The 17,441-nt window shown below is 35.5% G+C and overlaps 1 protein-coding gene and 1 long non-coding RNA gene across 2 annotated transcripts; one reads left to right on the plus strand and one right to left on the minus strand.

The window, feature by feature from the left end:
* Positions 1 to 1,128: 1,128 nt before the first annotated feature.
* LOC112416375 (uncharacterized) lies at positions 1,129 to 4,197 on the minus strand. Its single transcript, XR_005643231.1, has 2 exons — positions 3,821 to 4,197; positions 1,129 to 1,413 (listed from the first exon to the last, which is right to left on the minus strand). It is a non-coding gene; the product is annotated as an uncharacterized lncRNA (long non-coding RNA).
* Positions 4,198 to 12,621: 8,424 nt separating this feature from the next.
* LOC25497571 (receptor-like protein kinase FERONIA) lies at positions 12,622 to 16,011 on the plus strand. Its single transcript, XM_013592185.3, has one exon. It carries the CDS (start codon positions 12,677 to 12,679, stop codon positions 15,341 to 15,343), a length of 2,667 nt encoding a protein of 888 aa, XP_013447639.2. The 5' UTR covers positions 12,622 to 12,676; the 3' UTR covers positions 15,344 to 16,011.
* The last annotated feature ends 1,430 nt before the right edge of the window (positions 16,012 to 17,441 follow it).

Here is a 17,441-nt window from a genome sequence, read left to right on the forward strand (position 1 = left end):
ACAGCATATGTGTATATATATATATATATATATATATATATATATATATATATATATATATATATATATATACGCACACACGGGGGAGTACATATAAGAAGATGTTGGATAGTCTGAGGTTGATGCTCGATGATTTTAGTGTCTATACGACGCGGATTTTTCAGAGAGCTTGGCATGAGCAGGAGGTCTAACTTCTTGCAATATTTTGGAAAAGTTGCGCCCCCTTCCAAATTAATTATCTTCTCTTGACAAATGCTGCAGGATAGTGTTTCAGCCTACCAGAATCTGTTATGTAGTAGAGTTATCATTGATCTTAATGGTATCCCTCAAATTAAAAGAAATGGTATTCTTAATATAAAAATAAATGGTATCCCTCATATTAAAAGAAATGGTTGAGATTAAAACATGACTTAAGGGAGTAAAGGAGTAAATGGTATCCCCAATTTGATATACATAAAAATCACCCCAGTTTGATATGATTATAATTTATATTAGAGAATTGCGCCAAAAGCTATTACGTCCAATTTCTATACATTTCTATAGGTTAAAGAGATTGACTACACCAAACAAAGTAAAGGAAGGAAACACTACAAGAAATATTGGATTTTCCTAGGGAAATATTCCTTGGAAAACACACCTTTTTTGTAGGAAAACACGGATTTCCTAGAAATTACCGAGGAAACAAGTTGTAGGAAATTTTAGACTTATTCCTACGAGATTTCCGAGGAACTTCCGAGGAAATACTTTTTCCGACAAAATTACCAAGGAAAGTTTCGTAGGAAAGCATTTTGCAGGCTGCCACATCTGACACACGCTTTCCGACGAAAATTTCGTAGGAAACAATAATAATTAAATATTACACACATTTTCCTACAAAACTTTCCTAGGAAACAATAATAATTAAATATTACACGTTTTCCTATGAAACTTTTCTAGGAAACAATAATAATTAAATATTACACACGTTTTCCTACGAAACTTTCCTAGGAAACAATTATATTTAAAAAAAAATAATTAGATACAAATTTTGATTTCGAAAAAAGGCGCCAAATAATTTAAATGAGGTGCCAAAATTTCATAAAAAATCAAATTTAAAAAAAAACGAAAAATAAAAAAAGTGCGCCAAAATTTGAAAATAACCCAAATTTTTTGATAATTTGTTTCCTACAAAACATGTCATGTTGATAAATAATTACATAAAACAAAATTCATATATGCAAGTTCAATATTTTCTTTGACAGTAACCACCTAAAACACCCAAAAATCCCTAACCAAAAAACAGCAATTGAAAAGAATATAAATTACTCGTTATGATCATCATCCGTCTCCTCGTCCTCGTCCTCATCATCATCATTGTCGTCGTCATATGTTCGGTCTTCTTGAACCGTCGCTATCAGTTAAACTGATTCCATCCTGAACAGTAAAAACAAACATGTAACTAATTAGTAAAATAAATCATTTATGGATCGAACAATGAGCAAAGCAAGTTGTGAAAAATGCTAGGAAAGAACCATAAATATATGCGGAGCTAGCTGGATCGAGTAACAGAAGGATGAGGTACAAAGAGAGGAAGTAAAGAAGCTATGTCCTATACTGATGTCGTAACTAGAAATGCCAGTTCTAATAACAAACTTAACTACTGGATAGTAGCTATAGCCTATAGCCAAATTTAAAAATCAACTTATTTCAATTTCAAGATCATCACTGATATCATAGCAAAGGACTATTTCCAGCTTGACACTATAAAATGAAGCAGAGTTAGAACAATTTTTTAATTTCTTCCAACATGAAATAAAATAATCTCCTTAAGAATCCCAAAATGCAAACCAATCAAATAATAGTTCAAAAGTGAACTGACACGACATTCAATCTTGGCTCCTTGGATATCATCATACACATGCAAAAATTAGTATACTAGAATTACAAGAGGTCAATTACTACTAGAATATTTAGACCTCATTTTGATCCATTGGCCAATTACTACTAAACCAGATGAAGTTAAATAACCTACAGGAAGCATAGCAACATTAGTGAACTGGTTTGGTGCATGATAATGCTCCTACACTTTCAACTTTCTCATGAGTTGGAGCTAGAAAAAATCTTTTAATGATCCTAGTTCTTAACAGAACTTGCAAAAGCTAAAAAATCATAAGCAAATTACAGAGCTATGCGGACATAATTACACAATTTATATTCACATAGCTATATAATCTATGCAACTTTTACCTGTAGAATTACAACCAGAGTCTATAGCTTAATAAAAAAAATTGTTTTTGAAAGAACAGCATTTAAAAAGTTAACATCTGATATTCCTATAGCATATTCACATAGCTATATAGTTTATAATCACACAGTTTATAGCATGTCCATAACAACAAATACAATACAACTAAAAGAGTAAAACCCCACTACAGGGATTGCAGATTTCCCCATTTCAAAAGCTCAATAATCCACAACTATTGAAATGTCGCATAAACACACAAAGTTGGGGTTTTTTTTTTATTTTAAAAAAAAATGTATATGTCGCATAAACACACAAAAAAATTGGGTTTTTTTTTTCTTTTGTCAAGCAAGATGCTATGAATAATCACAAACCCTAAAAATTAAGAAAAGAAACAGAAAAACCCAACAAAGAGAGAAAAATAAGGATTCAGATACGATACCATTAGAGAAGATGATAGAGGAGTTGAGAGAGAAAAGAAAGATACCGATTGGTGCATCAAACGATGGAAGTAGCGATTGATGATGGAAGTAGCGATTGGTGATGGAAGCAGCGATGGAAGTTTTTTTCACAAAGTCTTCTTTATGTGAGTTTTTTTTTTCTTTTCGCTCTTAAGTTTGATTGCATTGGCTGCTCCCTGGAATTGGGTCTGGCAGGTTTGTTGGACTAATTCTGCCACAATATCTATTTAGCTAATATTTTATACTATTGGTAATTAGTAATTTGGAAGGAAAATTTGGTGCTTGTAACTAGTTTTGATATCTAATAGAGCCAACAACAGGAAAACATAACATAGTAATTAAATTCAAATACCAAACAGAGACAATGAATTCCACAGAGAACCACAACTAACACTGTCAAAATACTGACCATGTATCCGAGAGAGAGACGTATAAAATGATATTCAATTCAATCAATGGCACATTATCAAGTAAAACAAAATAAGAACAAAACCTGGACTCACAATCATTACTAGCAGCAAACTAATCTTGTATATGATCATGTTTTTATTAGGATTGATGTAGGATTTTTTTATTCTAGATTTATTTCCTCAATTAAGGGATTCTTAGTGTACAGTTTTCATTATAAATAGGGAAAAATATAACAACCTCCCTTGAGTTCTATCTAAATGCACCTAACATCCCCTCCATTTTCCCAAACATCAAAACGAGGGAAACAGAGAGTGAATACTTGAAGGTTGTGTTGAGCAAGGAAACCTACTTGAAGGTTGTGTTGAGCAAGGGAACCTAATCAGCAACTCTAAAACACCCGCGTGATAGCGAACAGAGTTAGCAAACAGAAATGTGTAAAACCCCACTACAACTAAAAGAGTAAAACCCCACTACAGGGATTGCAGATTTCCCCATTTCAAAAGCTCAATAACCCACAACTATTGAAATGTCGCATAAACACACAAAGTTGGGGTTTTTTTATTTTAAAAAAATGTATATGTAATGTCGCATAAACACACAAAAAAATTGGGGTTTTTTTTTTCCTTTTGTCAAGCAAGATGCTATGAATAATCACAAACCCTAAAAATTAAGAAAAGAAACAGAAAAACCCAACAAAGAGAGAAAAATAAGGATTCAGATACGATACCATTAGAAAAGATGATAGAGGAGTTGAGAGAGAAAAGAAAGATATCGATTGGTGCATCAAACGATGGAAGTAGCGATTAATGATGGAAGTAGCGATTGGTGATGGAAGCAGCGATGGAAAGAAGATGATGAACAGTGAAGGTGCTTCGATTTATGCCATGAGTGAGGAACCGATTGAGTGAAGATTTCGTTAGTGAGATTGAGCCATTAGGGTTAGTGAGATTGAAATTTAGGTTTCAGATTTGGGGGGGAAACTGAGATTGAGGAAGTATTTTCGTTTTAGGGTTTTGGAGATGATGGAGGGAGATTGAAATTAGGGAAAAGAGGTGTGGGAGGGAGAAGAATGAAATTGGTAAAGAGGGAGTGTGAAAACCGATCCTTTCCTCTTCTTTTGACAGTATTTAATTTTCTTTTAATTTACAATATTTTATACATAATTTTTTAATATATTAGTTATATAATAAATGATATAAAAAATACATTAGATAGATAACTAATATGATAAAATCATTATATTAAACATAAATATTTTATTATTATGATAAAATAATTAGGGTTGAATATGTTTTTGGTCCTATTTTTAATTTAATTTTTGTATTTTTTAATGAAATTGTGCATAAATGTGTAAAATATTCTAAAAAAAATTATAAAAAAAATTAGATTTTTTTAACAAAACATAAATTAAATATGAATTTTTAACCGTAAAAAATATAAAAACTCATATTAAATTCATGTATCGTTAAAAAATTCTAATTTTTTTTGGGAGTGATTATTATAATATTTTGAATTTTTTTGAAAAATATTATTAAAAAATATGAATTCTAAATATGTGTGAGGGACAAAAAATGAAGATTGAAAACTTTATAGGGACTAAAATTTGAAGGAAAATTTTAGAGGGACTAAAACGAAAATTTGACATATTTATAGGGACCAAAAACATATTTAACCCTAATAATTACATTAAAGACATCATGTGTTTTATGAAGGGTTATTCATCATCGTCATAATAAAAATCATCCACATTGTTGTCAGGGTTATTTGCATCTTCCCCATTATCTCTAGAGTTACTTGACTCCTCCCCACTATCAGTGTCAATAAGTAACATTTGAGCTAACGTTTCAGCATCAAGTTGTTGACCGTCAACATCTCTGTCAACCAAATTTGTAACAGGATCGACTTCAATCACATCTGGAACATGTGATATTTCATCATCTTGGTAAGGTATTTCTTTATCTGGAACTTATGTCTCAAATTGACCTCTTGGTTTACACTTGATAGCAGCACACCATCCATGTTTGCGCCGGTGATGAGAAGGATATGGTACATAATACACTTGACTAACTTTACTAGCCAAAATGAAAGGGTCAAATGCATTATACATCCGGTTCATTCGTACATCAACAGTTTTATGCTTTGGATCAATTTTCATCCCATTTGCAGGGTCAAACCAGTCACAATAAAACAATACAACTTTGTTAGGTTCATCTACATATAGGTAAGTTACTTCAAATATGTGTTTGATCACACCATAAAAGTCATCTTCACCTCCATCACTGATTCCTTTGACGTAAACACCACTATTAATTGTTTTTTTGCCCACTGACCGTGATTGAGTATGAAATTTAAACCCATTGACAAAGTAAGTGTCCCATTGTTTGCCTTTTCTTCCCGGACCTTCGGCTAATCCCCTCAAATGATATATTTGTGTAGTCGGATGAGAATTTAACAATTGATGCTTAAACCATCCTTGAAAACTTTTATATATGTTACTGATATTTAATCCTTGAAATATCTCAATGTATGGTCCAAGCTTCGTATGCGAGATGCACAGGAAGATGTTCCATATAATCAAAGAAACCTGGGGGAAAAACTTGCTCTAGTTTACAAAGAGTGATAGGCATATTTTGATCCATTTTAACAAGTTCATCCATCCTCAAGGTTGAAGCGCACAAGTCTTTAAAAAAAAGGCTAACTTCAGTCAAGGGGTTTAAGACATTATTTGGCAATGAACTAAACGCAATTGGAAGTGAGCGTTCCAGGAAAATTGTGGGAATCATGACTTTTCATTCTATGCAATCTTCCTGAGTTGACGTCGGCACACCTCGACAAGTTAGAACAATATCCGTCTGGCATCCTCAATTCTTTCAACCATTGACAAACAGATTTTGCTTCATCAACAGTAAGACTATAAATAGCCTTGGGTTTTAGATATTTTCCATTTTGAAGAAGTTGTAGCTCCATTTCTGGTCTCTTACAATGTAATGGCAAGTCCATTCTAGCCTTCTCATTATCTTTTGATTTACCAGAGACATTCATCACCGTGTGAATTATATTGTCACAAAAGTTCTTTTCAACGTGCATAACATCAAGATTATGTCTCAATAAATTATCTTTCCAGTAAGGGAGATCCCAGAAGATACTTCTTTTGGTCCAATGGTGCTCGTTACCGTATTGTGGGTGTCTGACTCTTTTGCCAACATCTGTGAACTTCAAAAGTCCTAGTTCATTTACTCTACGGTATTTTAATAACTAAATTAACAATATATATAAATACACACATTTTTAAAAGTAAACATTTTTAAGTAAATTACAAGTTTTTCTACAAGCTAACACTTTTTTTTATTATACTCTCTCTAACATTAATAAGTTGAAATTTAATTTAATCCCACTAAATATTTTTTTAAAGAAGTTAATCCAACTAACATTTTTTTTAGAAAAATCCCGCTAACGTTTTTATTAATTACAATATAATAATTTTAGTAACTATTTTTCTAATAATTAATATTTAGTACTAATACCATTGTAATAATTATTTAAAATAAGTTAGAAATGTACCAACCTCAAATAATAAGTCGACGAACTAAGTGGAGACAACAAAATCAACGGCAACGAACAACAACACCAACTTCAAAATGGATCAGAACCAACATAACTATAAAAAAGAATGTAACTTATTTTAATATATAACTACATTAAATATTTATAAATTCAAACACATGTAAAATTGAAATCAATTATAAGAAAATATCAATAATTACCTTTGTTAGAAACTTCAATAATGATAATAAAATGATGGAGAATAAAATTTGAGTGATATTAAAAAAATTTGAATAAGAAATAATGATAATAAAATGATGGAGAATAAAATTTGAGTGATATTAAAAAAATTTGAATAAGAATAGAATGAAGATTGTAAAGAAGAAAATAGAGTGTTGTATATTTATATACACAAATGCTGCAACGGTAACAAACAACTAGTTAGCATGTGGGTCCCGTGTTTTCCTACGAAATTTTCATAGGTAATTTCCACCAAACACAACCATACACACACCCTTCATCCAATGACTGTGAGCATGTGGGGCCGCAGCTTTCCTACGAAATTATTCCTCGGTAAAGTAGACCAATCACATGCTTCCACACACCATTTTTCTGCATGTGGGGCCGCAGCTTTCCTAGGAAAATATTCCTAGGTAATGTCAGCCAATCACATGCTTCCACACACCCTTTTTCTGCATGTGGGGGCCGCCGCTTTCCTACGAAATTATTCCTAGGTAATGTCAGCCATTCACAAGCTGCCACGTGCTCCACTTTTCTGTCCGTAGTGCTGCTTTTTACTGACAGTTGATTTCCGACGAATATTTCGTCGCTAATTCGTAGGAAAACGCTTTCTAGGAAATTTCATAGGAAAGTTTTGTAGGAAAATCAACAATTTCTTGTAGTGAAAGCACTCCTTGATAGGTAAGCATTAAGAGTCTGGGGAATCTATTGTTTCAAAGTTCTCTAAATAAAGTTATAGGTCATTTGTAATAGGTAATCACTTGAAAATTGAGAAAATTATAGAGAGAGATAGAGAGAGAGAGAGAACGAGGGAGGGAATAGTTAAAGCCATTGGAGGGCTAAGGAAGTATGGAGACAAGCTTGTTGATGCTTCACCAACATTCATCAACACTTCTTTGTTGGTTGTGCATCTCATGGATAACTAAACTCTCTTTCATGTTGGGATTGGATGTAAATGACCATGTATATATGTAGTACTCTTAGTCTGGGTGGTTGTATATGATTTATGTTTTCAAGATTATTTTAGTTTAAATTTGTTCTTAATGCTTTGCCGATGATGTAGTGTTCAACAATTGATCTATTGATTTAGTTAATTAGACCCTACTAAGGCTGGTTATCTAGGAGACATGGTTTAAACTATGTAAAGGTGATATCACCCGAGATATCGCGAGTAGGTATATGTTCATGCAAACCTTTTCGGATTATGACATAGTTATAGTCGGCTTTTTGTATTTGAGGCATAAGATGTATACAATCAATTAAGAGGAAACCTATGAGGAATAGTTATTGAAATGCAATCTCAACACAAATCTATCTATATTGGTTCAGTTTTACTTTGATTCAAACTACCAAAATACTTTTATAAATACCTTGTTCAGAAAATGACTCTTTGGATATGATATTTTTATTTGTTTGATCAAAACTGACATACTTACCGCTGTGATGAGGAAACCCTAAATACTCTTTTATCAATTACACTTCGGCTTAAAACTAATGATAATTACTACTTACTTTAACGTTTTTAAACCGTTAATGGTTCTATTCATTCAATAAATTAGGGAGCATAACCATTAAATAAAGTTAGTGACCAAGATATTGGCCTAACTATTTTTCTTGAAGGTTTTAAAATCAAGTAATCAATAGCACTATTTTCATATTTTGTAGTTACTCTACTAATTCATATAAGGAAATTTGACATGACCTAGTCACTTTCTCAATATCTCTTACGGTATTAAAACCAACCACTTTTCATGGGGGATCGTAACACTTATTATTTTAGCTAATTGGCAAAAATGAGGACACTATTCTGACAGATCTTGATGCTATAAAGAGCCAAATGCGTGATTACTTTGAACGTATTTTCGGCAGCCCCAATAAGTGATAACTGATAAGGGGACACAATTCACAGACAAAAGAATGAGGGAACTCATTAAAGAACTAAACATCAAGCAACACTTCACCTCAGTGGAACACCCACAAAAGAATGGACAAGTTGAACAAGAACGCTCGAGAAGGAAAGATGACAGCTAATTGGGAATGGCCATAGAGAGTCACCGCCAGCATGGGGGCGGGCGCCTATATCCTCGAATCATTGGGCGGCCTTCCAATCCCAAGAACATGGAACACCGACAAACTCAAACTCTATTACAGCTAAATACCGCTCGTCCTACCTCATCTTCATAAATACGCTTTAACTCTGTAATATAGTCATTGTAAATTTGCATTATCAACACTAATAAACAGGCATCTTTCCCAAAAGGAAACACGTCAGTTGCAAATTTGTTCTTGTTTTGTGCTTGACAGATCCCAATGCTGCATACAAGGGTAGCACCCTTGTGGAGGGCGCGCGCTAAGGTCTCTACTCTCAAGTAGAACAAACAGGCCTAGCGTCCGTCGCGGGACCTGCCTCAAGGGATAGCCACCCCAAGGTATAGAGTGTCTCTCCCCTAAATTCGCTAAAAGGGGAACTGAGCCTTGGACGAATGTGTTCCCCTGGGCGACCAATAATATGAAGTAAAAGATACCGCCGCATGAAATAAAATGTATCAATGCGGACAAAGACCAACCAAACACCGCATGAATCAAAATGCATCAATGCGAAAAGATGCCAGGATATCCCGTTCGCCACCGAATGAAACAAAATGCATTGGAATTAACTAAATAGACCGGACGCCGCATGAAACAAAATGCACCAGCGTAATCCGGAAGAGACGCCCGGGTAATTCTTCCCAACGAATCATACACTCAAAAACATGGTATGAAATAAAATGTGCGAGAAATCCAAAACGTGGGATGAAATAAAATGCGCGGACAATAAAATCTCTGGCATGAAATAAAATGCGCCGATATAGAGGGAAAGGAAAAGCTCGTGCGGCACAACAAAAACAAAAAACAAAGGAAAGAGAAAGGCATTCAAACTTCTTTTCATTCAAACATTCAAAACAATTACAAGAGGAGCCGACACAGCGGAGGTACAAAGAGGAAAATCACACTAAAACTAAAAAAGGCCTCCAAGCTTTTGTCCTACCTTCAAAAAGCAAGGATGGCGGTCGGCAAACCTCGTACGCTTAAAGCAGCCCGACTGAGGAATGAACTTATGTCACGACCATGGGTTGACGGACTTGAAGCCTCCGAAGTACGCTTCGAGCGGATCCACCATCAGTAGTATACTGAGCTATGTGTGGCTGTAGACAAGCCTAATTTAGACCAAGGCAGACAAAGCCAAGTAATTCTCCCCAGCCAAGAGAATATTATGGACCATCAAAACCATGACGCCAGGCCGGGAGGGAATACGACGCAATCAGGCTAATAGGATCCAGAAACTTGACCAGAGGCACACCGAAGCTCCTACTAGGGGTTCCGAGCCACCAAAGGAGCCTTTTCCTAACGTGGAGGAACAAAGCGAGTCCTTTGCAACATCTACTACAACAGTTGAAACTCCCTACAGTAGAAATGGAATCACCCATGAAATCATCCATTCCAACTCAGGAACAAAGGATCCTCCAAATACTTTAACTTTTTCCCTTTCTTAACGAGTCACCAGAAAAACACATGAGATCTCCCTCTGGAACCCGCAAAGAAGACAATAATTATTTTCTCAAAATCGAAACAGACAACAAAGAAAAACATCCAAAAATGGCAATAAAAAGAGGATAAAAAGGGGGAAGAAGTAAAAGCTCTTCGCAACAAACAAAGCCTAAAAGGAAAAAAAGGGTTGCGGAAAAAAACAAAGAGAAGATTCTCTTTAAATAGTCCCAAAACTGTCCACTTCAACGGTTCGGATGGAGGAAAAAACGAAGAGCTAAGATTTGACGGTTGGAAGTGATCGTGGGAAAACGGAACGCATCAAAGCAATACACACAAATAAAAAATTTCCATGAGCGCGTACGACAGACGAACAAGACACGTGGAAAGAAGAATTGAATGGACATCACATTGTCAACGTTCCATCTGAAGCATTTAATCACCAACTACTCCCACTAACTCATAGTGGGATACCTCCTACTCACGGGCGGAAGCAAAATTCAACAACAAATACTTCAAGGGTCGTCCGACTTAGATCAACAATGGACGCCACACTATTTGCAAGCAGACTTCAATTCCTGACACAACTCATTGAGGGCCGCCAGACTAAGTCGTCGACGAGCGCCTTTGATCGAACGTCTCCTTCTCTGCCTAAGCCACTGAGTCATAAAAGACATGAACGGCTTGGGGGGAAACTGTGCTGGACCACTCACATGACTACACATGTACAATATTACGATGCCTCAAGGCTTTGCACCAAAAGGAGCACGCCGACTCGACTGTATCGTGCCATTCTAGAGCACGCCTCCCTGTCGGGATCACGCTACACGTGTTCATTCCCGCTCCTAATCATACGCCGTATAATCCGAGGATGGTTATGCCAAGAGTGCGCCTATATAAGGGTGAACTTGCTTCACCCTCAAGGTACACAACACTTTACACAACTCTCCTAAGACTTTTATCTCAATTCCATTACTGACTTGATCGTCAGAGGGCTAACGTGCCAGGAGGCACCTTTCGTTCCTCCGCAGAAGGAGCTTCGCCGCCGTACCGGAAGTCGTTACCGATCATCGGAGCATTCTTCGCAACCATCCTCAACGGACGGATAAGAAATCTTGGTTAGTTGTAACATGAGCTGGAGCATTCACTTATAGTTTGTCATTTTGTAGTATATCTTGAAAATTGAAAACTTTTCCTTACAATCATCTTCGTCCTCACTGCATTTCTACTATCAAGATCATCACTATTATATTCCTCATTATTTCTAAGTTTTTTGTTTTTACCTTTAATAGACTTTCTATCATTTTGAACACTTATAGGAAAAAGACAATCATGTTTAGGCACACTTTCTTTCTTGTAGGATTAGCTTAACATTAGGTTCAACATTGGTTGCAACTTATTGTTTTTTAGACCTGCCCCAGCTCTTTTGGGCTCACTAACATTAGCTTCTTTACCCTTATCTTGATTTTCCATCTTGAAGCAATATTCATTAGATTTACATTTACCGATCAACATCAATTAATTACATATCAATAAATGATTTTAATGTTAATGTTGCAGATTTAGATATTTGAGTTTTTATTCACTTTAATTGTCGCATTATTTGTAGTCATTTAAATGTTTTAATTTATGTTTGTTTCGAAGTGTGAGTTCTCCCATGACCATGTTAGTCCTTTTGTTTTCTTGCAAAAGAAGAACATGGATCGACATACAAAAACTACAAAGCAAAGGTGTCGTATATAATGGAACACCTAAAAGAGAAACCTACAAAAGCACTGATACGAACACTACCCAACCAAGTACTATCACCAACACCAATAAGAAAATTAACCACCAAAACCAAAGTTAACACCTGAATCAAAGCGTAACCCACACTTCCTCCTGAATGACCACAGAAACTAAATTCAATTACCTATCGACTTCAATTACCTGATCATCCAAGGGATCAAATCCCCTAAAAACAACCCAAATTCAAGCCAAAACCAAAAACTATCCTTCATTTTTTTCTTTTGAATTAGGAAAAAGAGTGGCTTCCTATCCACAACCACAATTATGTGATCCTAAAGCGGATTCTCATAGTGATCCTTTGACCATTTCAAAGTAGTTGATTCCATGAGTAGTCTCTAGTGTGGTTTCGTAGAAATTTCCTTCCTGCCTCTCAATGAAAATAACAATAAATACATGCAATTTGTAGTGTCTCAAAAGTCATCACAGGAAGAAAAATAAATCTACTCTTCACATTCTTCTCTAACAACAACAAGCTTTACACACAAATATGGCAAACTCCAGAAACCACAAATTTCAATGTAACACCACCCTTCTACACTTCCTTTTCCTTCACCTATTATTTCCTCTAATTGCTAGTTCATACAACCCTGATTACAGTTTAGCCATCAGTTGTGGCTCCTCAACAAACACTACTGCCTTTGATGGACGAATTTGGGTTGTTGATAACATTGATAACTCTAATCTCTTTTCCTTCATTGAACCAAAAAATACAAACCCATCTCTTAAAACAAAACCTAATTCCCTCTCAAATACCCAAATTCCATTCACAACCGGACGTGCCTCTCTCTCAAATTTCACATACTCATTTTCTAACATCATCACTAACTCCACTATTTTTCTTCGCCTTCATTTTTACCCAACTTCATATCAAAATTTTGAAACCTCTTATGCACTTTTCTCTGTTGAAGTAAACAACAACATTACCCTTCTTAAAAACTTCAACCCTTCACTTTGGCTTCATCATGATGAGAATCATATCGTCAAAGAATATTCCATCCAAATCAAACCAAACGAGAAGCTAAACATAACTTTCATTCCCAACAACACAAACCAATTGAGTCCTAGTTATGCTTTCATTAACGGAATCGAAGTTGTGTCTATGCCTTCTTTTCTCTATTACACAAACCTCAGTGACCAAGATTATCGTATCAAGTTACCTGGTTCTGACAACACGGAATACCAAGTTCTTAACAACAAAGCTTTAGAGACGGTTTATAGAGTCAACGTTGGTCAAAATCAAGTTCCAGCAAACCAAGATACAGGCATGTTTCGTAATTGGGACAATGATTCTCCTCGTTACTTGGAGAAAGAGTACCCATCTAGTGTATCAAGTGACTTTACACATAACCTAACATATAAAAACAATGTCATTCCAAATTACATTGCACCAGAAGGTGTTTACTTAACTGCAAGAAGTTATGGAATGTATGAGACAGAGGATTACAATGTAACTTGGAACTTTGAAGTTGATTCTGCTTTTACTTATATGGTAAGGTTACATTTTTGTGAGTTTGATTGGCAGATCAAACAGGATGGTGATAGAATTTTTCAGATTTTCATAGATGATAGTTTGGCTGAACCAAGTGCTGATGTGATAGGGTGGAGTGGTGCTCCTTTTGTTCCTGTTCATAAGGATTATGCCGTGACTATGGGTTCTCATGGCGGAAGCTCTCAAATTGAAAAAGTTAATCTTTCGATCAAGCTACAGCGATTACCAAAACCTATGCCTGCGGTATATCGTGATGTCACGTTGAATGGAATTGAGATTTTGAAAATAAGTGATAAAAATAATCTCTTTGGAGTGAATCCAAAACCCATGTCTTTTTCTCCCAAGGAACAGGTTTTACCAACTCAACAATGGAAGAAATCAACAACAAAAATCCTTGCTGTGGTTGCTGTTTCATGTCTCATTCTAGCATCTGTTGTTGGAATAACAGTTTTTGCTAGACGGAATATAATATTTAATTCTCATACTGAAATTGAAGAAACTTCATGGAAGACAAAGAAACAAGGTTCCTCAAGTTTACCATCCCATTTGTGCCGCTATTTTACAATAGCGGAAATAAAAGCAGCTACAAACAACTTCGAAGATATTTTTATCATCGGGGTTGGAGGGTTCGGCAATGTGTACAAAGGTTATATTGATGGAGTCACACCAGTTGCGATAAAACGTCTTAAACCGGGTTCTCAACAAGGTGTAAACGAGTTCTTGAATGAGATTGAGTTGCTCTCTCAGCTTCGTCATATTCACTTGGTTTCACTTATTGGATATTGCAATGAAGGTGTAGAGATGATTCTCGTTTATGACTTCATGCAACGTGGCAGTCTATGTGAATATCTTTATGGATCAGATAACAAACCTCTTACCTGGAAGCAGAGGCTTGAGATTCTATTAGGTGCCGCGCGGGGGTTGCATTATTTGCATGCAGGTGCGAAGCACAATATCATACACCGTGATGTGAAGAGTACAAACATATTGTTGGATGAAAAATGGGTGGCTAAGGTTTCTGATTTTGGGTTATCAAAAGTGGGACCTACAGGGATGTCGATGACCCATGTCAGCACTATGGTGAAAGGTAGTCTCGGGTATTTGGATCCAGAATACTACATGCGACAAAGATTGACTCTAAAGTCTGATGTGTACTCTTTCGGTGTTGTGCTTCTTGAGGTGTTGTGTGCGAGACCCCCGTTGGTTCGGTCTTTGGATAAGAAAAAAGCAAGTTTGGCTGTTTGGTTTCAAACATGTTACAATGAAGGTATGGTAATTGAAGATATGGTGGACCCGTTCATTAAAGATTCTATAACAAGTGAGTGTTTGAAATGTTATTGTCAAATGGTGTTAAATTGTTTGCATGATGATGGAAATCAACGAATGTCGATGAGTGATGTGGTTGCGACATTAGAGTTTGCATTGCAGTTAGAGATGAGTGAGGAGGATAGTAAGCTTGTTGGTACCAAGGAAAAGGAAAAGAGTGAGCAAAGGATAGAATTGTCACATTTTACTGATGATGGGAGTGATATGTGTTTCACAAGTAGTAGTGATGACTATGGGTCTCATACCACCAATTCAACCTCTACTGAAGAACAACCTTTGTTTTCTGAAAATTTTCATGCTACGGTGTTTTCTGAGATTGGAAATCCAAAAGCACGATAGATATTTGCCACTATTTCTAAAATTTTCGAATGTATATTTTATTACAAAATAAAAAAATACGTCCCGTGAGCATCGCTCAGTTGGTAGGACAATGCATTATTATATGCGGGGGGCCGTGGTTCGAACTCCAGACACCCCACTTAGTAGGAATAATAACTTCCTTTGAAAGGAGTAGGAATAATAACTATATAGTGTGTGATGGAAGAAAAAAAAACTAGTGTGTAATTGTATCATTTGAAATTGGTTGTTATATGTCTAAATATATATATATTATAAAAAGTGAAAATCATACTTTATAAACCAATTATTATTAGGTCTGTCTAAATGTTTTAGAAAATCCGAACATGCTAATACTGCCCGTTTGAGAAAGTGGGGAAAAGCATAGTCTTCCTGTATGTGGTCATGAATTGTGGACTCACAGATTAGTAAAATGGTCGGATTCTATTTTAGAAACAAAGACGTTTTGGAGCTTTCTGCGTGACTATGCTCTAATTATCTTAGATGCCAAAATGTTCCAAAGACTCCAATCATCAAGATATCTTACAAAGATAGAGACTAATTTGATGATTTACTCATTTATTAAGGCATTTAAAAATAAGGATTTCTTCATCAACAATCATCTACATCATCTCTACTAGCGAAAAGGCGGGCACTCGCGTTACTTATCTTTAGTATATTATGTTTGTTACACTTTTATTTGAATATTTGAATTTACTCTTATCTATTTATTATATGTGCTATTTGTATTAAAAATTGAAGGTAATCTTGGAAAGAGAAAAAGTTGGCACAAAAAATCCAAAAGGGGTTATTTTCTTTATATATAGTATAGATATAAAGGACCAAGTTTGATTGAAAAAGGTTAACAACTGATGTGCGGTTTAGGCAAGTGTATCAAATCGTTACCAAGTAATAAAGTGATAAGTAGAGTATCACATCCACAGGGATTGTCGTTTCGTCCAAGCACTTCACGTTACTTATTTTTAGTTGACGATATAAAATAAAAGAGTTAAGGGTTAGAGATTTTTAATTTTTTTTATCTATTGCAATAGAGCAAGTTACCTATTTTTGGTTGCAGAAAAGTAAGCAGCGCGGTTAGGATTCTTCGAATCCCTCCTATTTATATTGTTGGATATTAAATAACAGCAATGTCGCGTTCATTTATCTTAGGTAGACTATACAAGTGATGATGTCGTTGGAACATTACTAACCGAATCGGTCCTCATGCTACACCTACTGGTCATACGGTGATTCTTACGTGTGGGGTTTATACTTATCTGTTGACTAGGTCTATCCCTCCAATGTTTGGTTACACATGCTGGTCACATAGTGATCCTTACGTGTAGAGTCTTACCACGTCAAAGGTAGTTGAAAGCATACACTTTATATTGGCTTTCCACGATTTCCTAAGACAATGAAGGCCAAGGTTCTTGTAGGTCTACCCATCTATGAATCTTAGGACAATCATATCACACTATTTCGCGCACTTAGTAGTTCTACAAACGGGAAGTCATATCAACATCTACCTTCCCTTAGGTTTAAGAGAATGTTTCTACTAGGCTACGACTTATTTCCTTCAAGCAGACACTTGTTTCCTTAATTATTAACTAGTTACCTCCTAGGTTTAGCAAATTTTACTCAATATTAGTAATGTCACCTCCTTAGTACTTACTACTAGGGTCAATTCGCTTTCGGTATCTTTCGCTAGTTATAACTAATTACTTACTAGACATATAGATATTAGTATCACGATATAAATATCAAGATATAAGCATCAGAATAGTGTACTTGTTAAAAGTACAATAATCGTATTAGAGTTTGTATTGTATTGGTCATGTCTTTAGAGGGCTCTCAAGGGTTGTATAAATAGCCCTCTATGAGCCTGATTTATGATTACTTGGCCAACAAGTAATGACGTTATTTAGGTAATTTAGGCGGTTTCTAGAGGCTTCTAGAAACAGTCTAAGGCCGCGCCATGAAAAGGACGCGCTTTGGGCCTAAAAGCCCATCTGAAGAGTGTTTTAAGCTTTATTAAGGGCATTGAGGCCTTCTGGAGGATCTAAGAACCCTTTTGAAGGTCTCTTAGACTTTTAGGAATTTT

The sequence above is a fragment of the Medicago truncatula genome, chromosome 7 (genome assembly GCF_003473485.1).
Source record: "Medicago truncatula cultivar Jemalong A17 chromosome 7, MtrunA17r5.0-ANR, whole genome shotgun sequence".
Lineage (NCBI taxonomy): Eukaryota > Viridiplantae > Streptophyta > Magnoliopsida > Fabales > Fabaceae > Medicago > Medicago truncatula.

What these genes read in the sequence shown, in the direction of transcription:
- LOC25497571 (XM_013592185.3), top strand. Translation starts at nt 12,677, where the DNA reads ATGGCAAACTCCAGAAACCACAAATTTCAATGTAACACCACCCTTCTA.